Below are 27,353 nucleotides of genomic sequence, written 5' to 3'. Positions count from 1 at the left end.
AGCTCATCAATTCAATCATGTCTTCTCTTTTGAGATTTCCCCCCTCTTTTTATACAGCATTTTTTCGTTAACCTATATCGATTAAACCATGTCACTTCTTCGGTTTTATTGTTTTTAATTGTAAAACAAGAAGAGTTTTACATTTTCCCCATTAGTTTAAGTTAATTTAGAACATCTATTTATGCATTTGTTTTAAAACACGGTTTCCGCAACAACGTGCGGGGCATCATCTGGTTGATAAAATGCTCGTGTACCGCAGTTTGATTGTTGCCAAAATGTAGAAAGCCAAATTTGTTGTCACGGCCAATATTTTGGTGTTTGTTTGGATTGTTACTTACTTTTGGCAGCTCATTTTGTCACCAAAGTTAGCCTCCTGGATGAACGGAGTTTTAACCAATATTTTGGCAACCAAATTTTTGGTGGAGCAATGCTAGGTGCTGGCAGGCTCAAGCCAAACAACCTTCGATCATTTTTGTACAAATTAATATCTCATCCTTCTTCTTCTAGTATTTATCAATTCAAATTCAAAAGGAAGTGATGGTTGATGGACAATTCAAATACGGGCAGAATTTATAGGCTGCACACATTTATTTTCCTATAAGACCCAACCCAAATAGAGCTAGTGTCGGACCCATTGTTGCATCGTTATATCTCTTAATTCAACGCAAATCTCAAGGCCAGCAATGTGTCCGACGCTGGGTCTATTTTGGGCCGGGTCTTATAAGATTTATTCTCCCCTGTTCCTTGCTCGTAGTTAGATGTACCCATGGACCATGAGAGCAAATTTAAGCCACATGTACGCAAAGACTCAAGACTCAGGTTTTCCTTACCTCGCACGATTAATATTATGGTTTTGCTATATAAAAGTTGATTGATTTTAAGTTAGAGATAAGTTCATGTGCTGACCGTTAGATTTTAATCCAACGGCAACACGTGAAAGATGGAGGAGCAAGGGATGATGTCCAGATCTTGATCAAACGACTCTAGTGCGTCAACCGAGATTTAAGGCATATTTTCCTTCAAAATCGAGCAATTGAAAAATAGTCACACCTTACCATTATTTCTCGAACACACACACACGCGCACAACATATGTATGTGTACACACACAGAAATCGAAACCAGACAATTTAAGGTAGCACGTATGTATGGATACACTGCTAGCTCTACCAGTCGAGAATCCAGATATTTATGTGGGAACCAAGCTACGGGCATGCGGCAGGGAGCTAATAAGCCAAGCTATTAGAGACGCAGCAGCAGCAGGGCGAGGCGAAAGCTCGACGCCAACCACCACCCGCCGATGGACGTCGCGCGCAAGCTATAGCTCAGCTCGATTGTATGCTTGCTTTCCCTCTCTGCGCCGCAGCTCTATTGCCCACACCTTTTTCCCGTTTCCTGCTCGCTTTGCAACCTTTTTCCGGCGAGAGATCTTAATTTGGTTTGGTTGGTTTCTTTAAGACCACTGCGTCTAGATCACCCCTGCCAAGCTTTTCATCCTGTTTTTTTCCTGCTATCCTCTCCCTCTCTAGCTTTGCTTTGCTCCCTTTTCCCCTTACCTTACCTTCCAAAGGCCAAAGCAAGATTCTTGTGTGAGGTAGTCGTAGTAGCTGCAGGAGCTAGCTAAGCGAGTAGTGTGATTTGGTAAAGGGGCCGGCGATGGTAGCTATTCGCTGCTAGCTACCTGCTGGCTCTCCTTGGATATCGATTATTTGCGACCTGCAAACGCGTCTTGTTTTGACTTGGTTTGATTGATTGCTCAGCTGTGCCCGACAACTGATTTTGCGTGTCTTCTCTTCTAGTTCTTCGGAGAGAAAGAGAGATTTGGTCGGCCGAGCTCGCTCGCTCTAGTGATCTCTAGCTAGCTAGCTTTGCAGAGAAAAGTGAGCGAAGCTCGTCTCTTTCTTTTTTCTGATTGCTCGATTAATTCCTAGCCTTTTGTCGCAGCTCGCTTTTCTTTGCTGATTGTTTTGTTTCTTGCTTCAGTCCGGTTCAAGCTGGACTTTAATTCTGGAGGTTTGAGCGAGGAGGAAGATGGCGCATGACCCGAGCTTCGGGTTCGCGGACTACTTATCGGCTGCCGACGCGGCGGCCACGCCGACACTCATGCCGGCCATGGATAACGGGGCGCCGCAGGAGCTCTACGGCCTGCAGACCAGCATGGAGCTGCTCGGCATGCGCGGCATGCACCCCGCCATGCCGGGCGCGGCGTCGGCTGCCACTGCCGCTCACTGCGGCGGATCAGGAGACGCCGGCGATTCCACCATGCGCTTCTTCCTCGAGCAGCACCAGCATCAGCAGCAGGCGCCGCTATCCCTGTCGCTGCAACAGCACCAGCATCAGCAGCAGCACGCGCCGGTGTCGGCATGGATGGCGCACGAGCAGGACGCGGCCGCGCACGGGCATGGACATGGCGCGGCGTGGCACCTGCGCAGCTCCAGGTTCCTGTTCCCGGCGCAGCAGCTGCTCGAGGGCTTCTGCAGCCTCCCCGTCGACACCAAAAGCAAGCGCACAAAGGCAGCACAGCAGCAAGAAGATGCCGGCGGCGGCGAGGGCTCGTCGTCTTCGAGCTCGTGCCGGGCCCCGTCGTCGGCGCAGATCCAGGCCATGGACGCGCTGGAGCTGCAGAGGCTCAAGGACAAGCTCTACATCATGCTCGAGGAGGTGAGCTTGATTGAATTCGGCTTCGCTAGCTCGAGCTAGCTAATCCAATCATTCAATCCAATCATCCGCATAGTCTACAGTCCGCATAGTCTACAGTCTAGACCATGGTCTAGACATACACACGCGCTTGATTAATCAAGGCGCTGTGCAGTGCAAAGGGAATCTTAAAAGGAAAAGAGGAGTTTATACAGGAAAGTACTAAGAGTTCCATAATGGTTGCCGGAAGAGTGCACCTGGGGCTAGGGCAGGGAAGGGGCGCTATTCTTGGGCCTCACCGTTTGCTTTCGGAAACCTCTATTCCCTTACCCTCCATCGCCACCCTCTCTCTTCTTCTTGGTATCTAGTCTAGTCTATGAGAGAGGGTCCCCTCCTCTCCCCCTCCCTGCTACTACAAAGCTAGCTAGGTGACCTGCCACCATGCCATGACTCTGCAGCTGCAAGCTTTCTCTGCATACCGCTGCTCCACCACCACTTTGCATGCATGCCCATCCGATTGCCATCGCTGAAGAATTCAATACCTCCATCCCCAGCTGATGATGCAATCCATTTTTACCACTGGTAGCTGCTGCAGCTGCCAGTCTGCCACTGGAAACGCCTCCAGTAGTTGTTCAAGCAGAGTTCGCACGAGTTACACAGCACGACTAGCAGTTACTGTTTTCGATCCACTGTTACATTGCCCATCTCCATCTTAACTAGCCAGTAACTAATGTACATCTTCTTTTTTTCTTCGGAAGGGGGAATGCTCGATTGACCTCTGTATGGAGCGATGCACACAGCCGTTTTTATTACCGAGTAACTAATTTACTGAATATATCTACATATGTACATTGATCAGGTGGACAGAAGGTACAGGAGGTACTGCGAGCAGATGAGGGGCCTGGCAGGCGGGTTCGAGGCGGTGGCCGGGGAGCGAGCGGCGGCGGGGTACACGGCGCTGGCGTCGAAGACGATCTCGAGGCACTTCCGGAGCCTGAGGGACGGGGTGGTGGCGCAGCTGCAGGCGGTGAGGAAGGCGCTCGGGGAGAAGGACTCGTCGTCGGCGTCCAAGTCTTCGCCGGGCGGGATGACCCGCGGGGACACGCCGCGGCTCAAGGTGCTCGACCAGTGCATCCGGCAGCACAAGGCGATGCACCAGAACGGCGGCCTCATGATGGAGACCCACCCCTGGAGGCCGCAGCGGGGGTTGCCGGAGCGCGCCGTCACCGTGCTCCGGGCTTGGCTCTTCGAGCACTTCCTGCACCCGTAAGTATGATCAATTTAAGCTGATTGCATGTTCATCTGGGGGGATTCGATCGTCTAATTAAGCGAACAAGCTACAAATAAAACGTTGTGGTCGCACATTGTGCAACGATGGCTAGCGAGTACATAGTGGAATGTCATGCTAGATTTTCTTTTCAAAAGGAGATCATTTTCTAGCTAGTAACAACTTGCTAGTGCAAGTTTGCGCGTGACGCTCAATTGAGATACACGTTTAGTATAAGCTTCTCTCATCATATTGGTTTGGCTTATTCCGCAGCATTGTTCTTTCCGGCCGGACCACATTTGTATCGGCGTCAGTCGCTCAAATGGCCATTTTGCCATATTCGCCAGCAGCGGTTGTGGGTTGGGGTTGCTATATATATATATACTCATCAAGCATAATGTAGTAGGATTTCATATGTGCATCCTTTATTACCAAGTAAATTAAATCCTATTTTAACAACAATTTTTTGTTGGTTCCCTGGTCATGTGATCTACGGTCAACTAATTAAGCTCGTGAATGTTAATTTGTGTACGCATATATGCAAGAACTTGTCCCAAGTAGTCCCAACTAATTAAGAGAAAATTATAGCTAGCGACTATTCATCATGTTGGAGTAGTTCTTTTGACAGCAAAAACATATCTAGCTTAATATATTGGGTAAGTAGCATGTACTCCACATGCTTACCAAGCATCTCTTTTTTTAGGTCGCATGCACATTTTCCCCCATAAAAATGTAGCTTGCATGAGCTTCTTTAATTGCTGACACGATCAATATTTCCAATTTTAATTCAGGTACCCGAGCGACGTGGATAAGCACATCCTGTCCCGGCAGACGGGCCTCTCACGGAGCCAGGTACGTTCCGTGCATCGCGATGTTGTTTTAATTTCCATTGATCGACCATGCATTGCATGCAATCCATGCCATGCATTGCGCAAATTCAAAAGATGCAATGGCGCATGCAAGCCGTGCAGGCGGTCCGTCAATTCCAATTGGTTGACACGTCGGGCTCGGGCCGTGTCCCCTTGCGCTGTCCGGAGTCTCGAGGAAAAGATTCTCGATCCTCTCTTGTTTTGCTGTTAATTAATATCTTGACGCCCACGTAAAACACTACTCGTTGTTACGATTAACACCCGAGATGATGCGCGGGGGTGAATGGAGTTAATTAGTTAATGTGGGTCGGTTAACTTTGGCGCACGGATAATATATGCAGGTGTCCAACTGGTTCATCAACGCGCGTGTGCGGCTGTGGAAGCCCATGGTGGAGGAGATGTACGTGGAGGAGATGAAGGACGTCGACGACGGCGCCCATGGCCAAGATCAGGTCGACGCCGCCGTTGGGAACAACAACCCTAGCAGCGGCAGCAGCAGCAGCAACCTGGTTCACGCCGACGCCGATCGCGCGGCACTGCTGCTGCGGGCCGGGGACGGCGGCGAGCGGAAGCCGACGCGCGCGCAGCTGCGGCACGCCGATGCCGACATCGGCGTCCACGACGCCGGCTCGCTCGCCTCCGTCGTCAACATCGGCGCCGGCAGGATGGTGGATAGCTTCGTCGTGGACATGGACGACCACCACGGCCAGTTCGGCTTCGACGCCTACAACGATGCCGATGCCGGTCAGTCGTCGGGCTTCGGCGGCGGCGGCGTGTCGCTCACGCTGGGGCTGCAGCAGCACGAGTCGTCGCGGCATCATGGCGGCGTGAACATCGCGTTCGGCGCGCCGGCGCCGGCGCACGGCGGGTATTTGTTCCCTGGCGATCATGGTCAGCAGATGGGCATCGGCGTGCTGCACTCTTCTGCTGGGCATGGTCACCACATCCAGTTCGGGGAGGGCGCCGGGGACGCGTCGTCCAACGGAGGGCATCAGCATGTCGACGACGCCCAGCACTACCGCTGGCTAAGCACGGCCGGGTCATCCAGCCTGCTCCCCGACCTCACCGGGTGATCCATCCATCCATTCATCCAACATCACCCGCGCGTCCGGCCGTGCGATCGGGATCATGCATGGGATGAGACGAGCACGGCGTCGGCTGGGGAACGTACCGGGGGATGGATTGTCTGCATGCACTCTCTGCTGACCTGCACAAGGACTGGTTTTTGGCTAACTCTAATGCTTGCCGACCGACGCATCTCTCGCGGACGTCCTGGCGCGGCAGCGCGGGTCTCCGCCGACGCGTTGACCCGGCCCCCAAGCTACGTGTACGTATAGCCAATTTGTTGCAGATTTGGCTGCTCCGGCAGGCGAGTATATGTACGTATAGCCGCCCGGTGGTGATTTTCGTGTACTACAGTAGTAGTTTGGAAGCAGGCAGGTTGCCCGGCGCCCAGGCTACGTGTCGGCAGCTCGGGTGTACGTACGCTTGTACTATGGTGGGACTTATTTGTAGTTGGATCCAATTGGTGCATGCACGGGTTCGAAAAACAAAAAACTTTCAGAACTGTGACTAAGCAAAAACGAAACCTCGTAGTATTATATACCGTGTGCGTTTACTTACTTGTGCACGTCTCCGACAAAAAAATAAATGAATTGAGGTTACTTATATTGGCCTGGCCGGCTGATATGATACACCCACACAAAAATCTCCACGAAGATTATACGCACTTCTCTCCTCTGCTGTAAATGTCCAATGGAGCAATTAAAAAGAAAAAGGTTCCAAACCGGCATGCAAGCAAGCATTCTCCTAGCTAGGGTTACGCTGTCACGCATGCTGCATGATACATTTGGTGCCTGAGCATTATGATGGTTCTCATGCATACACAATTCTAGTCCAATCAGTACGAGTTCAGGCTGTAAGATCAAGCAGACGAGATGAATTATAAGCCAGATTAAAGGCATGAAATTAAGAACCACACTGCGGGACGGCGCTGGTCAGTTAATACTACTCAGTTGCTTGCCATAACACGGCAAAAAGCCAATCATCAGGCGTACTAAAACAACAATAGAAGTGTTTGTTGAGATCATGATTGTGGATTTTGTGTAAACCTGCCAAGATTTGGTCGGGTGGGAGGTCGCTCTCATGTAATCGGCGAAGTAATTCTGGCGTCACTCACCACAGGGGAGAAGAACAAAAGATTGTTCATCACTGATGCTGTCATCTCCGAAATTAAATATCCAAGATTCTCTGCCTTTTTTTTGACACATGAGCAACGTACCGTGCCATACGCCACCATGCATTCGTGATTTGGGAAATGATTGCTTGTTTTATCAAATTGAGTCCTAGGAGTTAATCAGTCATATTTGGCTACATGTTTATTAGTTACTTTGTTCATCTATTCTTACCGTACATGCATGTAGCAGGTACAATTGATCGAAGCGGTTAAATGACAACAAAGATTTCAAATAAACTGAAAGTTACATAAAAAACTTTGAAGCAAAATTCTTTAACTGCGCAATTTATATCATGATATTTCGCCAAATCTTTGGTGATGAAATCGTATAAGACGAATTCTGCACAAGCCGAACTAATCTTGTGGGGTTTATAGAGCCGCTTGAGCCGCCCACCCCTACGTGTGAGAATTTGAGATACATTTGGTTCATTTTTTTTTCAGTCTAACCTCTGCTGAAATTTAAACGCTGTTGTATCTTAGTTGTACAAAACTGTCTTAAAGGACATAGTTTTATGATACCTTTCGACAATAAAGTATATTTAGTTTTTAGAAAAGTGTTGCAGTGTATTTTTTTTGGGGGGACAGGACAGAGAGTATTGTAGTGTTACGGGCCATCTGGGCCTTGGTGGGCCAATTATGCTCGTATGATACGACAAGACGCTTTCAAATCTACGCGTTCCGACAGCCCAGCAGTGCAGAAATCCAGGGACGAAAGCTAAAATCGGATAACAAATGGATCGATGCCCTGGCCGGATGGATCCTACAAATGCGATTAGCTGATTGACCATGCCATATACAGGAGAATCGATCAAGATCAAGGCACCCCCCGGGCATCTATTTCCGGCCCCATTCCCCTCCCGCGCGCGCCTCCCCAGACGTACTACTCGGTCGATTGATCTGCCCACCAAGACACACAGTGCAAAACAAAACAAAAATCACTTGCTGCTCTTCCAGCCACTCACTCGTCGATCTGCTTCCCGGCTTGGACAATGCCGTCGCGCTGAGATTGATCGTTGTGATGCCCTCCTCTGCCGGCGGCAGCAGCAACAAGGTGATGCCCAGGTCCAAGGCCTCCTTCTTCCTCTACGGCCTCCTCCTCTACGTGCTCCTCCCCGTGCTCGCCGTCTACGTCGTCGCCCTCGCCCTCTCCCCGCTCTACGCCTGCCCTCCGCCCGCCGTTCTTGACACCAACAACAATGCCGTCCATCTGCAGTCCCGCCTCGCAGATCCCAACTCCTCGTCCTCGATGAATCAGCTAATGAACCCGGCGCCGAAGAAGAAGAAGCCGAGGGCTCCCACGGGGCTGCGGCACATCCTGTTCGGCATCGGCGCCTCCTCCTCCCTCTGGAAGAGCCGCAAGGAGTACATCCGGGTCTGGTGGCGGCCCGGCAAGATGCGCGGCTTCGTGTGGCTCGACAAGCCCGTGCCCGAATACTACCTCAACGCCTCTTCCAGCCGCGCCACGGGTCTCCCGGGCATCAAGCTCAGCGCCGACACGTCCTCGTTCCCCTACACCCACGGCGCCGGCAGCCGCTCCGCTTTACGCATCTCCCGCATCGTGTCCGAGAGCTTCCGCCTGGGCCTCCCCGGCGTGCGCTGGTTCGTCATGGGCGACGACGACACCGTCTTCTTCCCGGACAATCTGGCCGACGTGCTGTCCCAGTACGACCACACGCAGCCTTACTACATCGGGAACCCCTCCGAGAGCCACATCCAGAACCTCATCTTCTCCTACGGCATGGCCTTCGGCGGCGGCGGGTTCGCCATCAGCCGCGCGCTTGCCATCCAGCTCGCCCGCATGCAGGACGGCTGCATCCAGAGGTACCCGGCGCTCTACGGCTCCGACGACCGGATCCACGCCTGCATGTCGGAGCTCGGGGTGCCGCTGACGCGCCACCTGGGGTTCCACCAGTGCGACATCTGGGGCGACGTGCTGGGCTTGCTGGGCTCTCACCCGGTGGTGCCGCTGGTGACATTACACCACTTCGACTTCCTCCAGCCCGTGTTCCCGACGATCAAGTCACGGACTGCGGCGCTCAGGAGGCTCTTCGATGGGCCAGTGAAGCTCGACCCGGCTGCCGTGGCGCAGCAGTCGGTGTGCTACGATGTGGAGAAGCAGTGGACGGTGTCCGTGTCGTGGGGGTTCGCCGTGGTGGTGATCCGGGGCGTGCTGTCGCCGAGGGAGATGGAGACTCCCATGCGCACGTTTCTGAACTGGTACCGGAGGGCGGACTACACGGCGTATTCGTTCAACACGAGGCCCGTGGCCCGGAACCCGTGCCAGCGGCCCCAGGTGTACTATATGCGGAGGTCGAGGTTGGAGCATCGCAGGGTGTTCGTGCGGCGCCGGCCGAGGCGGGTTGAGGGCGATAACAACGGCTGTGGTGACCACTACGGTGACGGAGTACGAGCGCCACCGCGTCGTGCCGCGGGTCACGTGCCGCTGGCGCATCCCGGACCCTGTCGACTTGCTCGACCGCGTCGTGGTGGTCAAGAAGCCCGACCCCGACCTCTGGAAACGGGTACGTAACTTGTTTGATGACATCCATATGATGATTATGATCCATGCGTCATTTGCTTTAGATTTGCGTGTTAATCATCCATTGCTTGTGTGTGCAGTCGCCGAGGAGGAATTGCTGCAGGGTGGTGTCGTCGCCCAAGAACGGGACCAAGGTCCGGACCATGGCCATCGACGTCGGTGTCTGCAAGGATGGCGAGTTCGCCCGAGTTTAATCAGTCAGCTGGTCTTAACAGTACGTGCGGTACACCTTCGGCAACACAGATGTAGAATTAGGTGTTACGAGAAGATCGATGCAATGCCATTCTTGTTAATTTTGGGTGTGATGTTCCATACATCAATTTATAGGAGAGAACAAAAACATGCTGATATGTTCGCAGGAACTCTATGCGTGAGGTATCGATGCACGTTCATGTAAGTTGGTAAGCTCTGACACAGGACGGGTTGGATGGACAAGGCCTAAGAAACTGGGCTGCATTGCGTTTTTGTCAAGTCCGATATCAGCCCGTTGCGCGACGGAAGGAAATCTTGTCCAGCACAAGCTCGACTCCGTGGCGGGCTCGCATCAATGGACTGATATCGGACTAGCTTTTTTTTTAATATTTTTTTGGAGAATCAATCGGACTAGCTACTTTAGCAGGAAACTTCTCACTTACGATAGCTTGAGTTTATGGGCTAGCTACTTTAACTCAGACTATGGGCTATACCAGAAGGATCGCTAAAGATTCCTGAAATAGCCCCTCTTCAAATTTCATTGTACCAAACTACCAATCATTTCGCTAAAAAAAACAATCATTTCTCTAAAAAAACAAAAACAAACTACCAATCATGGTGTAGTGTGACGCTCCTTGATAATGGATAAAGGTACATTCGTTGTCAAAAAAAAGAGAGATAGTTTGAGATTCTAAAGAAAAATGCAGAGCTTGACCACAGCTAGCTTTCCAACCGGATTTGATTTTTTCCCGAGTAGTTATCTTGGACAGCAACAGATCGATCAATCATTTAGCAGGAATGTTTTCAAAGATAAAAATTCTGGAATGAAAGCATGTGTTCAAAGTTCAAACCGTCAGTTCGTCACCATAAATTTCGAGTGTCATTCTGTTTGCAGCACTTCCTGTACAGTAGTATAAGTTTTACATGTTTATAAAATATTTATACCAATATATTAAATTGGAGTCGGTGGTGATGGTACGGTCATGGCAGGTCTTTTCATCAAAATTACGAGGGATATGTCACTCCCGCACGAGAGAAAAAAGTCTAATACCCTAGGTCCCGAAGCCGTCCGTCTTCGTCCATCCTCAGCGCAAGCCCCCTCCTCTCGATCTCCCGCACGACACGAGTGCAATCTCCCGTCCTCCTCAAACGGATCTCCCGCACGAAAAAAAAATATTCCGTAGCAACGCACGGACACTAATCCATGGGTCATGGCTAATCTAGTCAGATCTTTGAGAACAATTGGGCATTGCTTCCATAATGCGTTGGCTTGTTCACTTTTTTGGGACACACAGAGTTAGCCGGAGAAGTCCCTGTGCAATCTGGTCAAGTCAGGAAGGCACTCTGAAGCATCAAGAACCAAATGCTGCTAAACGATCCAGTGCAATCTTATGATGTTAAGCATGAAAATTAAACCTAATTGGAATTCAGGGTGAAATCGATCCTCTTGGATAGATTTAAGGGGGGGAAATCTATGCCTCTCTCTTCAGCATATGTTAGCTTGGTAAAGTCAAAAACATCAGCCCGTGCGAGCCCGCCTAACGGCCTAACATTCAAACAGTGACCTCATTCATGATTGTGCACAGCTGCAGTGCAGCACCTGGTTGTTTTGCACTCAGGGAACAGGAGATTCACAGTTGACAATACCTGAAGATAAGAGCGCCGGAGCACTGCACAATGATACGAGCAGAGTCTGCTTTCCTTCCAACCGGGTTTGATTTTTTCACAATAGTCATCTTTGGGCGCCAACATAACAATCAATCATTAATGAGGAATAAACTAGAGAAACAGACCTCAACTCAACTGCATGCTTACTTTTTCAGTGGGACACACACATGATGACACGAGTGGCCTCAGTGGAGGAATTGGAAAATTTCTCGCGACCCAATCAGCGCGTTCCCTCCACTCCCCGTCTCCGGTCTCGTCTCCACTGCAGTCCAGCGCGCGCTGCCAAACACTGGAACACACACTCCACCATCCCCCGCGTCGCCTTCCTTCCAGCTTCCACCATTCCCCATGGTGCCCGAGTCCACGCTCCACTCCTCCATTGCCAGTTTGCCACCACCGCCCGCACTTATCCCCTTCCCTTTCTTGATCGGTCGTCTCCTTCCAGTACGTCTGCCGCCACCCTGCCGCGCGCCACGAGCTGCAGTACTGCACGGCAGCAGTGCCCGCGTCAATGGCCGTCGTCCTCCTCGCGCTGCTGCTCCTGGCCGCGACGCTGTTACTCGCGCCGTCCCCTGCCGCGCTCGCCGCCTTCTCCCCGAGCTTCGAATGCTTCCTGGCGTGCGGCGCCGCCGACAACCTCTCCTTCCCGTCCGACTCCCCCGCGCGCGTCTTCGTCCCGGACGCCGCCTTCCTCTCCCCCGCGACCACCCCAGCGCTGGCGTCCTCGCAAGCGAGCTCCAGCGCTCTCTACGCCGCCGCGCGCGGCTCCAGCTCGGAGTTCTCTTACAGCATCCCCTGCTCCAGCCCCGCCACGTTCCTCGTCCTCCGGCTCCACTTCTTCCCGCTCCCCGCCACTCCCTCCTCCAGCGCGCGATTCGCCGTCTCTGTCCGCCACGGCGCATACGCCCTGACCCTGCTCCAATCCTTCTCGCCGCCGCCCGCCGGCGTCGTCAAGGAGTTCTTCCTCCCGGACGCCGGATCAAACGGCGAGCTGCGCGTCACCTTCGCCCCGGCCTCCGGCTCCTCGGCCTTCGTCAACGCTCTGGAGCTCTTCCCCGCCCCGCCGGAGCTCCTCTGGAACGAGAACAGCCCGTACCCGTACACCCCCGTCGGCACCGCCGCGGACAACAACGCCACCGCCACGTGGCCGCAGCAGGCGCTGGAGACGCTGCACCGGCTCAACGTGGGCGGGCCCACGGTCAACAGCACGCTGGACACGCTGTGGCGCACCTGGCTCCCCGACGACGCCTTCCTCTACGGCGGCATCGCCCAGACGACCGTGGGGAGCTCGATCACCCCGGTTTTCGACCCGGACAACGGGTACACCCGGGAGGTGGCGCCGGACGTCGTGTACAAGACGCAGCGCTTCGCGAACGTGACGGACTACATGCTGGCCACGAACCCGGGGATCAGCTTCAACGTGACGTGGACGTTCCCGGCGGTGCCCGGCTCCGGCGGCTACCTCGTGCGGCTCCACTTCTGCGACTACGACATGGTCAGCTCCGTCGTCGGCGTCGGCATCGTGTTCGACGTCTACGTCGCGCAGGCTGTTGCGGCCAGGGACCTCAAGCTGGCGGAGCTTGGGAAGCGGGTTCCCAGCCAGGCCTTTTACTTCGACTACGCCGCCATGGCGCCGAGTGCTGGCAACCTCACCGTCAGCATCGGCAAGGCCAGGAGCACCGGTGGCATGATACTCAACGGGCTGGAGATCATGAAGCTGCTGCCACTCTCTGCCGTCAGCTCGCACGAAGGGATGCCCAAGAGAACAATCGTCATCGCCGCGCTCGCGTCAGTGCTCGGCGCCGCCGTTCTTGCTTGCTCGGTGCTCTGTTTAGTCGTCCTGATGCGGAGGCGGAAGAGGCGAATGAGACCGGCGCCGGAGAAGGCGAGCACGACGATGCCGCCGTGGTCGCCGTTCCGCGGCGGCTCTAGCTGGGTCGTTGACCAGTCAACGGACCACTCCGGCGAGGGCACGGGGATGCAGCGCGTGATCAGCACGAAGCTCCACATCTCGCTGTCGGAGATCAGGGCCGCCACGGAGGGCTTCCACGAGCGGAACCTCATCGGCGTCGGCGGGTTCGGGAACGTGTACAAGGGCGCGCTGCACGACGGCACCCCCGTGGCCGTGAAGCGCGCCATGCGGGCCTCCAAGCAGGGGCTGCCCGAGTTCCAGACGGAGATCGTGGTGCTCTCCGGCATCCGGCACCGGCACCTGGTGTCGCTCATCGGGTACTGCGACGACCAGGCGGAGATGATCCTCGTGTACGAGTACATGGAGCACGGCACGCTGCGTAGCCACCTCTACGGCTTCGACGACGACGACGACAATTCCGAGCCGTTGTCGTGGAAGCAGAGGCTGGAGATCTGCATCGGGGCCGCCAGGGGGCTTCACTACCTCCACACGGGCTACTCGGAGAACATCATCCACCGGGACATCAAGTCGACCAACATCCTCCTCGGCAGCGAAGACGGCGTCCTGGTGGCCAAGGTGGCCGATTTCGGGCTGTCACGTATCGGGCCGTCCTTCGGGGAGACGCACGTGAGCACGGCCGTGAAGGGCAGCTTCGGGTACCTCGACCCGGAGTACTTCAAGACGCAGCAACTAACAGACCGATCAGACGTCTACTCCTTCGGGGTCGTCCTGTTCGAGATGCTCTGCGCAAGGCCGGTGATCGACCAGAGCCTGGACCGGGACCAGATCAACATCGCCGAGTGGGCGGTCAGGATGCACGGGCAAGGGCAGCTGGGCAAGATCGTGGACCCGAGGATGGCCATGGCCGCCGGGGGGGTGGACGAGAACTCGCTGCGCAAGTTCGCCGAGACCGCCGAGAAGTGCCTGGCCGACTACGGCGTGGACCGGCCCTCCATGGGCGACGTGCTGTGGAACCTCGAGTACTGCCTCCAGCTGCAGGAGACGCACGTCAGCAGGGACGCGTTCGAGGACAGCGGCGCCGTCACCGCCACGCGGCTCCCCGCTGGCGTCGTCGTGCCGCGGTGGGTGCCGGCGTCGACGATGGATGACGTGGATGATACCGGTATGAGCATTGGCATGAGCGTGGTCGCGGACAGTAAGGTGTTCTCCCAGCTGAGCGCTGGCGGCGAGGGACGATGATCGAGTTAATTAGCAGCACCGATTTGATTGTGCAATCTGTACCATACCTGTATCAGTATATGCTTGATACACAGGGTTCAGAAGTTGGAGCTCTTTGCCGAGCACGTTACACGGAACTCTGCAGCTAGACGCCGCAAGCTCTTTTGTCGCTTCCATCTGGAGCACGGCATGAGTACATATTAGATCGCTGTGCCATAGGTTCGCATCCGGATGCTACCCCTGTTGCCTGTGTATCTCATGCGTCTTTACACGTTCCTCAAGATGCCATCGACCCCAACCACAACTTCAGCAAGAAAGACCTGGAACTGAATGAAAAATGCGTGCCACCAAAACGATGGAACAGCAATTGATATCGCTATCACAGTTTGCCGCGTCCTGAAAAAAAAACTCTCGGGCATCGGTGTGAAGACATTCAAGCTTCAATTCTATGATCATGTTTTCGATGCCTGTAATCTCAATAGCTGGCTTCGGATTGCCGTTGCGCTACGGCGTGAGGAACGGAACTTATTCTGCCATCAAAGTGCAAGGCAGATCTCTACGATTTCCCATTCCATGTGTTTGGAAACTCGATACAAATAGTACCATCAAAACAGAAGCCCCTGTGTTGCCCTCCTCTGGCGACACCGGGAACCCTAGCCGCCGGCCCTAGGGGCCCATCCCCGTCCTCCCCGACGGCGAAGCCGTTCACGTCCGAGGAAGGTGGCGGCGGGACACTGTTTCTCCCTCTCGCGGCCCTTGTGCGTGGTGGTGGCCCGGGACGCGTGGTGGCTGTGCGGGGCGGCGGGAGGCGCGGGATCCGTGGGCGGCTTGGCCGGATCTGAGGAGGGGGCCGCCGGCTCCGGTTCGGTGAGGCGGCGGCAGCCCTGCGGGTGGCGCGGGCGGGGCGGCGCGTGCTCACCGGTGCGTTGTCCAGAGGGCGTGGCGGGGTGGCCGCCGGCAGGTGGCGGTGCGCTGCTGCGAGGTTGCTGCGGCGTGGAGGCCGCTATCGGCCGCATTGCGGGCCCGTTCGGGGCCTGGCGGGCCACGGCCATGCCGCCCCTTTCTGCTGAGGCCAGATCCGGTGCGTGGGGCGGTTGCGGCGTCCTGGCCGGTGCCCGTGGTGGTTTTTGGCGCGTGGCGTTCGGCGAACTTCGCCGGCGCTCGCAATGTTACGGTGGCACCTGGTTAGGACCTCTGTCCGCTCCTGGGCGTGGTGGGTGTGGCAGCTGTGGGTGAAAACTCTGCGGCGACGTTGTCAGTGCCGGCGACGGCGGCGTCCGTGGACGTCATTTTCCCTCTTGAAGGCGTCGTTGTGTAGCTCCGTCACATCCCACCCTTCGCAAGCGAGATGCCTCCGAACGAAAGCTCTGACTCGGTGTCCAGGTCGGGTAACGGCGACGTCCTCGGACGACGTATCCTCCTTGAAGGCGTTGCCTTTGGAGCCCTCGTTTGGCAGTGGAGTTTGCTCGTTGCGGTGAGCTTGGTATGAGTCCTGGCCAGGGAGGGCGACTTCGTGCTACACGGGCTTGCAGATGCGCGAGCCGCTCCCATCAGGGCAACCTCTTCTGTCTCCGGTCGTCGAAGAAGTCCCACTCTGCCTATCTTCTTCTGGCGCAAGGAGCCGTTCCCTGTTCGGCGTCGTTGGAGCGGAGGAGGTCTTTGTCTTTGTGGTGGCGGCTTGTTTATTCGGTTCTTGTATATGCTCTCTGTCAGGGTTTTTCGTACGCTTTTTCTTGAATAAGCCGTGCATTTGTATCGGTTTTCAGGCCGGATTTTCCTTATAAGTAGGACCAATTCTATTCTTCTAATCGAGTTGCATCCTTAAAAAAAAGAGTAAAATGCATCACAGGTCATAATTCTTTCGCAAAAGTGTCAAGTTAGTCCCGAATCTTTCAAAACTCACATCTAGGTCCCAATAGTTTCTTAACTGGTTCATCTCAGGTCCGTCTGGTGTATGCGCAGCTCCAGCCGCATGACGTGGCTGTCACCTATGATTGGGCCCACACGTCAGGCTAGGACGTGGTTTTGCCATCTTACAGAACCCCCTGTATTTGACGCATCTCACCAAATCTGGCTACAACTGTTGCAACGCGTTGGAGAAGCTCATGGAGTTCGTTGGCTAGCCGTCCACGAAGTGACGAAGACGACGTACGGGGGTGTATGCGCTTGACCTTGCCGGTGCTGGAAGGGACGATCGCGGGACCTAGGCTGCGCACGGCGGAGGAACAGCGCCGGGCGCAGGCGTGTCGAGCGGCGGCGGCCGCGGCCGTGCACAGCAGCGGTGACGCGCGGGCAACGGCGGGAGCCGGGCTGCGCACGGCCGAGGAGCAGCGGGCGGCGCGCGGCTCCCAACAGCAACAGCAATAGGAAGGCAACTACACGGCTTCCTTTGATCCCTTTACTCGTGATTTGACATGGGAACTGAGTCGCCTGAGCAACAACAACATGAGGATTTGACATGGGAACTGAGGAGGAGGGAGCAGCAGCAGTGCCGGCTCCATGCCCTCCTTCCTGCAGCTGCCGCTGCCCGCGGCGGTGGCGTCGCCGGAGCTGAGTCCGCCGGACGGCGCCGACCACCACGGCTCCCGGCTCGCGCTGCACTAGCTGCTGTCCATCCTATTCTTCGCGTGCAGCGGCAGGCGTGTGGCGGAGCGACTGCACAGGAGCAACGGTGTATACACAAGCCTCGGCCTTGAGGTCTTCGCGCTTGCGATGGGCGTCCTGCGCGTAGGCCTTGAGGCGGGTCTCGGAGTTGGCAAGGGCCTCCTCGGCGGCGCGGCAGAGGCGGCGCTGTCCAGCTCGGCGGCCAGGTCGAGGAGGCGTGGTGTGGCCGGCCGGTTTGGACGCAGATCAGGGACGGGAAGGAAGAAGGGGGTGGGTAAACGTGCGAACGAATTAGGACCCGCGATGTATTTTACTAAAAAAAAAACTCGATACAAATCTCTTTCGCCTTGAGAACGGGTCACCTGGATTCGTAGATGGGCCGGTTTGCTACAAGTGCAATAATTTCTCAGTCTAGCCCAGACCTGGTAATGGTGGAAAACCAGACCACACCATCAAACCAATCCGATACGGCCCACATGGAGACGAGAATCCATGGCCCGTAGTGTAGCCCGTGCTGACCACCGCATTAAAAACTGACGAGAACCAACCAACATTGTCTCTAAAAAAAAACCAACCGACACGGCGACAAGGCGCGTGCGTGTGAGTTGTGACCCACCCACCACCGGCCGGCGTCCGGTTCGGCTCGGTTCGGGTCCGGTCTTCGTCGCCCCACGCGCTTGCTCAATTGATTCCAACCCGGCCCCAGCTGTCTGTTCCCCATCGCCATATCTCTCCTCTGCTCCCCCCTTCGCCGAACTCCAAATTCCCCACAACGAATCCGCCCTCCACCATGGCTTCCTCACCGGGCTCTGCCCGCCTTACAGTGCTCCTGCTCTGCCTCCTCGTCTCCTCCACCGCCTCCGCGACCCGCTTCGCCCCGGCGGACAACCACCTCATCGCGTGCGGCGCGACGGCGCCGGTCGTCCTCCCAGAGGACGGCCGCCGCTTCGTCCCCGACACCGGCTGCGCCTCCGTCCGCCTCCGCTCCACAGCCCCAACGCTCCCCTCCGCCCCTGATGCGGCCGCCCCGCCGCCGCCGTCCCCTCTCCACGCCGCGGCGCGCGTCTTCTCCTGCCACGCGTCCTACGACCTCGCAATCACCCGCCGCGGCCGCCACGTCCTGCGGCTCCACTTCTACCCCTTCAGCCCCGCCCTCGCCGCCGCGCGCTTCCACGTCGGCGCGGCCGGCTTCCTCCTCCTCCACAACTTCACCGTCTCGTCCCCCGTCGTCAAGGAGTTCCTCCTCCCCGTCGACACTGATGCCCTCGCGCTCACCTTCGTCCCGGAGCCCGGATCCGCTGCCTTCATCAACGCCATCGAGCTCTTCTCCGCGCCCGAGGAGCTCGTCGGGGACGTCGGCACCCTCGTCGCAGCTGACGGAACCGTCGGCCGCACCGACGGGCTGTCCTCGCAGGTCTTCGAGACGCTCTACCGGATAAACGTGGCTGGACGCAAGGTCACGCCGTTCAACGACACGCTCTGGCGGACATGGGTCAACGACGGGCGCTTCCTCGTCGACACGGGATCGTCCGGTAGTACGGTATGGTCATTCGGTGGCCGGATTGCTTACCCCAAAGGTAGCAGGTTGATGAGCCGCGAGGTGGCTCCCGACAACGTCTACAACTCGGCGAGGTCGGTTAGGTCAGACGGCAATGTGACATGGGGTTTCCCAGTGCCTGCTGGAAGCAGGTACCTGGTGCGGACGCACTTCTGCGACATTGTGAGCAAGGCCTTATATCAGCTATACTTCGATATCTATGTCAACGGCCATCTAGCGGTGAAGTATTTTGACATTTCAAGTGTCACCGGGTCCTTAGCGTACCCGTATTACATTGACTTTGTTGTGGACGTCGAGGATGAAGGAATACTGAAATTGGCCATCGTTGGCTCGAAGATGAGCCGATCTGAACAAGTGAGCGGTTTCCTGAATGCGATTGAGATAATGAGGATGAACAAGACAGGCGGCGGCATGGATGGGGATTTTCCAGTTTCTCTGGACATGGGGTACGCAATCAGAATGGGGATTGGTGAATTCGTTCGCTCGCTGCTTTGTGGTTTAATCTTTGCGGGATTGTTGCTGGTTTTGGTCGTGCTGGTGATGAGGTTGAGGACCGAGCTGAGAAATAATGGTACGCTTTGCTCTCGCCAATCAATTGATTCTGGTGATGGGAAGTTGGCTAGAGCTTATCAGCTCGTACCCACCAAGACAGACTATTGAGAGACATGAGATTTGAGGAGCTTCAAACTCTGGCTATTGTGTGTATCTCTAATGAAGTGATGATGTGGTGTGGTTGTAAGTATCTTAGCTTACTAATTTATGCTTCTGCACTTTTCATGGTTGAAGTTTCAATTGTTTGAGCTTAGCCGGTGCAGACCATATCAGTGGAAGTGTTCATGTAAGACGTTGCCAAAACATGGAATTGTGTGTACTTTAGATGTGTTTGTATTACTACTGCTTTGCACTTCTCTGTCCAGTAATTTAAATATGCTCAAATACCTGGCTGTGATATGTATAGACGTCTAGTTTAAATCATGGCACTATCATATCGAATCATGATTTAGTAGTTGTCTCAAGAGGGAAATATTTTGTTCAAACCAATTAACAAATAGTAGATCTCTTGTAGTTATACCCTACTTGGGTCTGAACTAGTTTTGTAAGCATGTGCCACAAAATTAGTTAGATCAGTTTGTCCAACTGTTTGTTAGGTTTAGTCTCAACAAATCCATCAGATTACAGTACCCTGAAATTTTCACCATTGTGCTCTGCCTATTATTTTCAGTCTGTTTGTGTTTATGCAGTTCCTTTTATCTATTTGGGCAGTAAAATGAAGTGCTAGTCCATAGTAACAGCAGAAGGAAATCTACCAGGTCCAGTAATTTATCCAATCTGATACATTTTGCATTTGTACAATTCATCTGTTCGATTCTAGAATATTTTCCTAAACTTCTCAATAGTTTTGTTTTCATGTCTAATTTGTTTGTCAGGTTAAATGGTTAATCTTATAAACACCAGTGCAGTAATTCTTTAGATTTTTTATATAAAAATAAGAGATATTAACTTCCCGGTTTGAACAATATTGGATCATAAACTCATGGTGTCAAAGAAACGGTATTAGTGGAATTTTCTGATCTCCTAACTTAGGAGAGTGCTTCCTTAAAGTTTAATTGAGATATTCATAATTTTGTTTTGATCTACTGTTGTGGTTGGCTCTTACGTGAGATTGCTTCCGTGAAACTGTACAGTGTGTATGGTTATTTTTTTCACATCTTCTGCTTTGTTCTGTTTAGCTTGATATGCACCTTTGCAAACTTCTGAAATCATTCTAATCCATAATGACCGAGCAGCCGTAAATCTTGCCTGTCACCGCTTGTTTTGTTTCTGGTTCTCTTGCATTAAAAGTTTGTATTGTTGCCTTTTTGCACCCACCGAAAATATAATTTGAATGTTTATTTCTTAGAAAGGAACCTCTTCTGTGAACTCACATACTCCTAACTTGTGGTGTATTTCCCTGTTGTTGGGTTGACCAGTTGACCTCACCTGAACCCAAATAATTGGCCTAAAAGACAAGAAGTTCAGATTTATCCATTAGTTTGAGATCCAAAATATAAAATTAATCAGCCCATCTCACCAACTGGCCCAGCACATCATTGTGCTGCAATGATAGACCATGTACATGCAGAAATGAAATACATTTTGGAAGAAGCCTGTCGTAATCGTGCTGAGTTTTAGGGTTTATTTAATATCATTTGGCCGTAGTAATCTCGTAGGGTTGCGGTCATGTGTGGCCGTTTTGTTACTAAATGCGGAGTAGTTACTTAAGTTGTTGATTTGGCTAGATTTTACAGGCCACGGTGCCCGTGTATGACATGCATGGGCTATTTCAAAAGTAACACAAAAGGCACACTACACTTTCATGACCCATAGGAATGCGTAGTTGTACCAGTTAACAACCAGTAGTTGACATAGTGTGCTGATTACTGCTGAATGTCAGCTATAAACTTTTCTTTTTGAAAATTAAATGGAAGCTGAAGAGAAACGAGCCCAGTAGATGTTTACGTTTCAAGCACCTCGGTATTCAAATTCATCACACCACCAAGGCTTTCTGTTACCCGCTGGTGATCAGCTAGAGATACCATGGGGATATGTGTTGTTTGGTTGGTTCATCTGGTTTATAAGGACAAATTTAATTGGTGAAAAGTAATTTGACTTGAGTCCAGTTTCTTACATCTGCTCCTTTATGATTGTGTGATTTATCTGTTGAGCCCCAATACCTCAACTATGTCACATATCTTGTCAAAAGTGAAATTCCCTACTCAGCCACTAAACCCCATACCCTTTATTCTGCCTAGCTGTACAATGAGTGTTTAATTTCTTAACTTGAAGCTAATTTGTCGGTCATGGTTCACTGTTTAGAAAGGAATGCCGGCACCGGTTCGATGTGTGCGCATTCTTCTGGGCCATACATATTCCAAAAATTATGATGCAAAGTGCTTTGAGTAAAGAGACGGCATACGACAACTCCTGGAAAGCTATAACCTGGTGGGCGCAAACTGTACCCCAATGTTCCACAAAAGGATTACCAGGATGTGCATGTTAAAAGGTATGGTCGGCACTTACTGATGTGTAGTTGCTGTGTCCAATGCGATGCTCAGTGCTGGAACAATATTTGGTCTTTTTCCCCTCCAGTCGATTTTTTTTTCTCAATCGTGCACTCCAAAATCTGCATAGTTGTTGCTCCTCGGTTTATCCCTGAATCTTTGCTATTCATATATATGTGTGTCCATTACATGTCGTTAGCTTTGGGGTGGTCATGGTCTTACTCTTAGACGGAAGTCTCTGCTGCGCTGGAGCACAAAACGACATTATTGTTGGATCATCCTACACTTGGTGCTTTTGGATGCTTGTCTACAGAAAGTTCCTTCAAAGATTTCTGCAAAGATGTATTTGTTCTGTCAACTGAAGAACGATGGTACACTTTGAACATTTTTTTCCTATTTGCAGACACAGTTCCCGTTAGTAAAACACTTTGAAAAAGTTTTGAGCGATTCTCTTTCACCAGAGCGCCACAGTTGAGGAGGTTCTTTATGTAGTGGATGTGGCCCATATGATGCCTCAGCCGGTCAGCCCTCAGCTGAGCTGAGGTGCTTAGCATGGACTGATTCCTTTGGCCAGACAAAATGAAACAAACATACTAGCAATCTGCAGCTTCTAGAGGCAATCCACAATTTTTACATTGCCAGCCTACATCGCAAACATATGGAGTAGTACTACTTTTTAAATTGCTTATTTGTATGTGCTCTTGTGAATGCATCTCATCTGCTTAAGTTTTTTCTTTTCTCTTGCCGTCTTCTGCTGATGGTGTCGTGCTTCTGGTCACAACATTTGTTTCCTGTCTGTCCATAAATCGAACGATAGTCGATAGCAGCTCTCTGGCCACCACTGCCTACACAAATATAAAAAACCCAAAACTCTCCAACATGCAACAACAATGATATTCTTCTATATTGCTACTAGAACGGGACCTTAGCGGCAGAACCCACACGGAGACAAGCACACGAGCGGAACCTGAGCCTAGAACGCGGCGAACTCGCATGATGTCCCCGCTGTTCCGGTAGGGCGCTCAGCCAGACAGATGCCCCTTGTTCCAAGGGCTCTCGAAGCCGTTTTCCCCCCTTCTGCAGGACAAGAAGCAAAGGTCTTGATTCAAGAACCGTGTCTGTCTGTCTATCCTCGATAGTCCAAAGCCCGCTTCCCCCAATTGCATGACACGCCTCCCTCCCCTCAATCGAGCATATGCCATGCTCAATTCTCCAGCAGCCTTTCGGAGATCTCGCAACGTGAGGACCACATTTATCTTCCTTCTCCCAGAACCGGAGATTTCTTCGATCCATCCGTCTATTGTTCTCCCTTTGGCTGCCTGCCTGCCCAGTTGACACGGCAAGCTGGCATGCTATGCTAGCTCTAGTAGTAATGCAAACTGCCCCAGTAGATCGAACTGAATTCGCAGGGTGACAGGACTGAAAGTCTTGCTCTGCTATGATGGCAAGGTCAGATAGGCGCCCGTGCGGCAACGCTGAGTTTTTGTCAGGATTATGCCAACCACCCGACTAACCCCATGGGTCCTTTACATTTTCTTCTCGTGGCAGCTTGAGTCTGTCTTTGACGCGCCGGCGAGAGAGAGAGCCTGGCCTAGGCAACGTTCAGTCGGGATGCTTGTCATTTTCCTCGGCTTGGGTACGAAGTGACTAGCCAACGCTTCGCCGTGTTCGTCGCAGCAGGCTCGCAACTGAGGACCAATTGAGCAGTCACATTCTGTTGAATCTCGGTCAAGAAAAATAGAAACCCAGAATCGATCTTGTTTTATTTATTTATTTACAAAATCAATCGCTTGAGCGTTGGCAAACTCCGCTATGTTTATTCCTGGAAGATGGCTCCTGGAAAATACAATATGTACACTATTCTTGTCCGCATTACAAGGGCAGCATGGACATTTTGCAGCAAATGGAACCGAGACAAGACGACTCGATCGATCGCCTCTGCCTATATCTATGCCATGCCGGTGCGTGCCATCCTAAGCCGAGCTGCACCGCGGACCAGAGAGGCCAAGCTAAAGCTCCCCTCGTGCGCACGCAAGACGCAACTCATGGAGGTCGGCTCGCTGCAGCACCTGAGCGACAGCTTCTCCTACGGGTGGCTCACGCGCGCCCAGGCGCCGCCGTCCTTCGAGCGCCTCGGGAGCCCGCGCTCCTCCTCCTTCATGGACGACGACATGGAAGACGACCCCGAGCTCTTCTCCATGCGCTGGGCGACCGCGCCGGCGCCGGCAAGCGACTTCTCCTTCGGCCTGCCGCGGCCGGAAGAGCCTCCGTCCCCGAAGATGCTCGTCGTCAGCGCGAGCCAGATCTTCCTCCCCTGCTCGGCCGCTGCGCAAGAAGACGCCGATTGCTTGATGTTCCGCCGTGCTCTGGACGCGCCGAGCGCGTCGGCATCGGCATCGCCTCTGTTCCTCTCGGCGCAGAGCACGCCGGTGTCGATGAGCTCGTGCTCCAGCGCAAGGAACAGCAGCAATCGCGCCGGGAGGACTTCGTCTTCGTCGTCGGCGCCGTGGAACAAGGTGCTGCTGAGGTGCCTGCGGATCCTGATGCCGCTGTACAGGAAGGTGAAGGCGCTCGCGCCGAGGCACAGGGTCGCGCCGGCGGCAACGGCAGCCATGGCGAGCCCGGCGCGCGGCGTCGAGTGGTGCCACGGCAATGCCGACACGGCCGTCCGCGACGCCATCCTCTACTGCAAGAAGTCCAGCGTAAGCTAAGAGGGAACCTCAAACCATGCTGCAGGCACATGTACACATGAAATGGTTCCTGAAAGCTTGTTTCATCTCTGTTCCAGGGGCAGGGTGTATTGCCATGAAAGGATCGAGATTAATAATTGATCGCAGGCCAGTTGTTCTACATGAGTTATAAATGCGAGCCCGTCAGCGAGAGCTTGATAGGATCTTTGTGCTGCCTCGTCTCGACCAAGTTCTTTGTATTTCTTTCTGTTCTTCAATGCCTTGGTGTGCATATATGACAGTGCTATTACAGTACGGTGTACATGATGTTTGCTTAAACCCTCTTGTGAATAACCCGTTCTCGTGTCTTTGGATGGGCTCTGTCTTCCATTTGCGCATCGAGACCCTTTTCCTTTCTCGAGTCATTTAGTACTGCTGATCAAGGGAATATATCTAATTTGTCGGCTCAAATTACGTTCTTGTCCGAACACATATAACAAATCGCGTAAAGTTCCCAATCTGTGGAATCGAGCATCATTGCGTACTATCCCCCAGGCCCCTGCAAAGACATCTTTCTATACTGTTGACCTAGTACTCGTTTAGCATGCGGCTTTTGGCACTTAGTATTTGATTTGTTAGTTAGCTACGCTGAAATGGTTTAAACATGTTTGTTCAGTTGGGAGGATCGGTCTACCAGAACAAACTCGAGTTGAACAGAGATATTTATCCACGCGCACATGAAAATGGCCGATTTGGTGGCTACCAATTCAAACACTTAAAATACTGGAACTATTAACATCCGGCGCTTTCTCAGCACCTAAGAAAAAGAAAGAACGGCCCCGGCCGGGTCCTCGATTTTATTTAGATGCATGGAGGTGTCATCCTGCATCTGCACACAACCGAACAGTCGATGTCCTTCAATTTTACCCCAAAAACTGAGACGACTCGATTCCATGCACGTCATTCTCCTCCAACTTTTTTTACTAATTAACTCTCGATGGTGAGCTCATTGTTCGTGTTTTTCCCACCAACCAAAGAGAAGGAGAAGAAATCAGGATTGTTATCCCTTTCGAAGTGCAGAAGAATGTCTCAGAAGATGGAAGGGGGCTATAAGTACGAGCTAGATAGCGTCACAGGCATGATATATGTGCAAGAAAGCAACTCTACGTGCGTACGTACGGGCGAATTTAAAGCAACACGCATCTAACTTGTTGGTTAAAAGCAGTACTTTAGTGAAAGATCGTTGTTCCTTCATCGTTCTAAAGAAGAAAGCATAAGACCGTTTCTTGGATGCAAGTATATGGGGAACCAAAACTGGCTGATGGCGTCTCCCGTGGTCATGGGCTCATGGCGCGAGAGCAGTAGGATTTGGTGGCTGTTCGGGGAGGTCTCTTGCTCGCACGGAAGTATCTATTTCTCGGTCGTTTAAGAAATAGTTATTTTATTGCTTTTAAAAGTGTCTATTTGTCAGTCGTTTAAGAAATAGTTATTTTCTCAGTCAACACTCGTGGCTATCAGATCAAGATTTCTTATGCATCGGACCTACATTAATCTTACGTGAATCCTTGGTGCATGGGCCTGGATGTGGACAGAATCATCCATCAGTCGAAATTACTTGCGTTCCGAAATTCAAATGCAACATATGTATCCTGTGCGTTGTCGCGTCGTGGTGGCAAATTAAACGCGATCGGATCATCAGGACTGCCTTTCTAGCGTTCCGGGGGACAAAGCCGTGCGTGTCCAACAGTGACGCCCACCACCGATCCAGAGAGCCAAATCCATCCAAATCTGCCAATTCGGAAGATGCATGACCGCGGGTGTTCGATCGGATGAGGCGAGACGGGACCCGGCCCGACCGGCCTAACATGTGCGCGCGTTGCCCGGCTGGGCGCTGGCCAGCCCGGCCGGGGTCAGCCCGCTCTGAAGTCTGAACCACGGCGCTCCCGCACAAGTGCAGCCAGCTCGTCACGTCAGGCTAATTTGCCTTGTCGTGAACAGATGAATGAGAGAGTAAATATATCTACAGAGCCAACAGTGGGGATCGGTCCATTCGGTTCGTCGACGGGCGTCTCTTCTGATGGACAGCCGATGGAAAAAGGTCGCAAAACGGCAACCAGAAGAAAATATCAGCACAATGTACGTACTAGTATTACCGGAGGCCATGCAGTTGTACTGCTACCAAAGTAGTACTAGCTCGATGTAGTGGATGCACCGCCGGGCTCAGTGGCTCACCAGTTCACAGCCACAGCTGCATGCCTGGCCCAAAATTAAACAAACCTGCTAGGTATGGCCGTATGGGCCAATAGAGCATACAGCCAGGGACACACTGCAGCTGCCTACCCGCAGGTGGCCAAGCGCTCGGCTCACGGCCCGGTCCCCGGCAGCGCTATAGCCCCGTCAGTCTCACGTGAACTCGTGAAAGGGCCAACTTGTCACCGAACCCACAGCCAACATCGGCGAGCGATCGGGGGGTGTTGTGGGCTGTGGCTGCACCAGGACAAATCCCGGTTTTAATGCGCGCCTCGTGTCTCCGTCTCAAGTCGCGCTCGTCTCTCAGGCTACTACGTTCCAGCTGGTCCCTGGGCTCTGCCATTGCATGCCAAGATTTTATTCTCGCCACGGGAGCAAATGGCAGCAGCCACTGGCATTGCAGTGCCAATACGAACACACCAAGGCGAGCAGGATCGGCGTGCAAGTGCAACCCCAGCGGCGCCGCTTGCCCCGCTTGTGGAGACTTTTTTTTTTTTCGAGAGGAATTCAGAGTGGGAAGTAGGCCGAACTGCTGCACGCCTGCAAAAGGGCGCACAATGCACGACGTGGGGACTGGGGAGCTGCTCCAGGCTTGGTTGGTTTGGTTTGGCGGGCCTGCCTACTTCATGGGCTAAAATACTTGCCCATTTGCTCAGTGGTGGTCCTGTATGGCTCTGTTGGACTTGGACCATCCAAAAGGTTTTACGTGTTTTTTCTTCGTTTTTGCACAAAA

General features: G+C 53.1%; 5 protein-coding genes across 7 annotated transcripts; all 5 read left to right on the top strand.

Annotated features, from left to right (window-relative positions):
- Positions 1 to 1,179: 1,179 nt before the first annotated feature.
- Positions 1,180 to 6,373, top strand: LOC100838559 (homeobox protein BEL1 homolog). 3 transcript variants are annotated; one of them, XM_010230984.3, is made up of 6 exons: positions 1,195 to 1,335; positions 1,799 to 1,879; positions 1,983 to 2,660; positions 3,496 to 3,902; positions 4,695 to 4,755; positions 5,114 to 6,373. In XM_010230984.3, exons 3-6 carry the CDS (start codon positions 2,031 to 2,033, stop codon positions 5,843 to 5,845), a joined length of 1,830 nt encoding a protein of 609 aa, XP_010229286.1. In that variant the 5' UTR covers positions 1,195 to 1,335; positions 1,799 to 1,879; positions 1,983 to 2,030; the 3' UTR covers positions 5,846 to 6,373. The 3 variants fall into 3 exon arrangements, with proteins under 3 accessions (XP_014752259.1, XP_010229286.1, XP_003562164.1); XM_014896773.2 differs by lacking the exon at positions 1,799 to 1,879 and having other exon boundaries at positions 1,180 to 1,335; XM_003562116.4 differs by lacking the exon at positions 1,195 to 1,335 and having other exon boundaries at positions 1,342 to 1,879.
- A 1,438-nt stretch (positions 6,374 to 7,811) lies between these two features.
- LOC100838262 lies at positions 7,812 to 9,741 on the top strand. The gene is made up of 3 exons (XM_014896774.2): positions 7,812 to 9,342; positions 9,374 to 9,530; positions 9,628 to 9,741. The coding sequence occupies exons 1-3, from the start codon at positions 8,027 to 8,029 to the stop codon at positions 9,739 to 9,741; spliced, it is 1,587 nt and encodes a 528-aa protein (XP_014752260.1). The 5' UTR covers positions 7,812 to 8,026.
- A 1,766-nt stretch (positions 9,742 to 11,507) lies between these two features.
- LOC100838128 (probable receptor-like protein kinase At5g24010) lies at positions 11,508 to 15,065 on the top strand. Its single transcript, XM_003558883.4, has one exon. It carries the CDS (start codon positions 11,919 to 11,921, stop codon positions 14,517 to 14,519), a length of 2,601 nt encoding a protein of 866 aa, XP_003558931.1. The 5' UTR covers positions 11,508 to 11,918; the 3' UTR covers positions 14,520 to 15,065.
- Positions 15,066 to 17,821: 2,756 nt separating this feature from the next.
- On the top strand, positions 17,822 to 19,564 carry LOC100838423 (probable receptor-like protein kinase At5g24010). Its single transcript, XM_003558884.4, has one exon. It carries the CDS (start codon positions 17,893 to 17,895, stop codon positions 19,318 to 19,320), a length of 1,428 nt encoding a protein of 475 aa, XP_003558932.1. The 5' UTR covers positions 17,822 to 17,892; the 3' UTR covers positions 19,321 to 19,564.
- A 171-nt stretch (positions 19,565 to 19,735) lies between these two features.
- LOC100837960 lies at positions 19,736 to 24,791 on the top strand. Its single transcript, XM_003562114.4, has 3 exons — positions 19,736 to 21,703; positions 23,602 to 24,403; positions 24,490 to 24,791. The coding sequence occupies exons 2-3, from the start codon at positions 23,657 to 23,659 to the stop codon at positions 24,508 to 24,510; spliced, it is 768 nt and encodes a 255-aa protein (XP_003562162.4). The 5' UTR covers positions 19,736 to 21,703; positions 23,602 to 23,656; the 3' UTR covers positions 24,511 to 24,791.
- The last annotated feature ends 2,562 nt before the right edge of the window (positions 24,792 to 27,353 follow it).

Source organism: Brachypodium distachyon, chromosome 1 (assembly GCF_000005505.3).
Source record: "Brachypodium distachyon strain Bd21 chromosome 1, Brachypodium_distachyon_v3.0, whole genome shotgun sequence".
Lineage (NCBI taxonomy): Eukaryota > Viridiplantae > Streptophyta > Magnoliopsida > Poales > Poaceae > Brachypodium > Brachypodium distachyon.
Note: the sequence above shows the minus strand (reverse complement) of the source record. Positions and strands in the feature narration are given on the sequence as shown.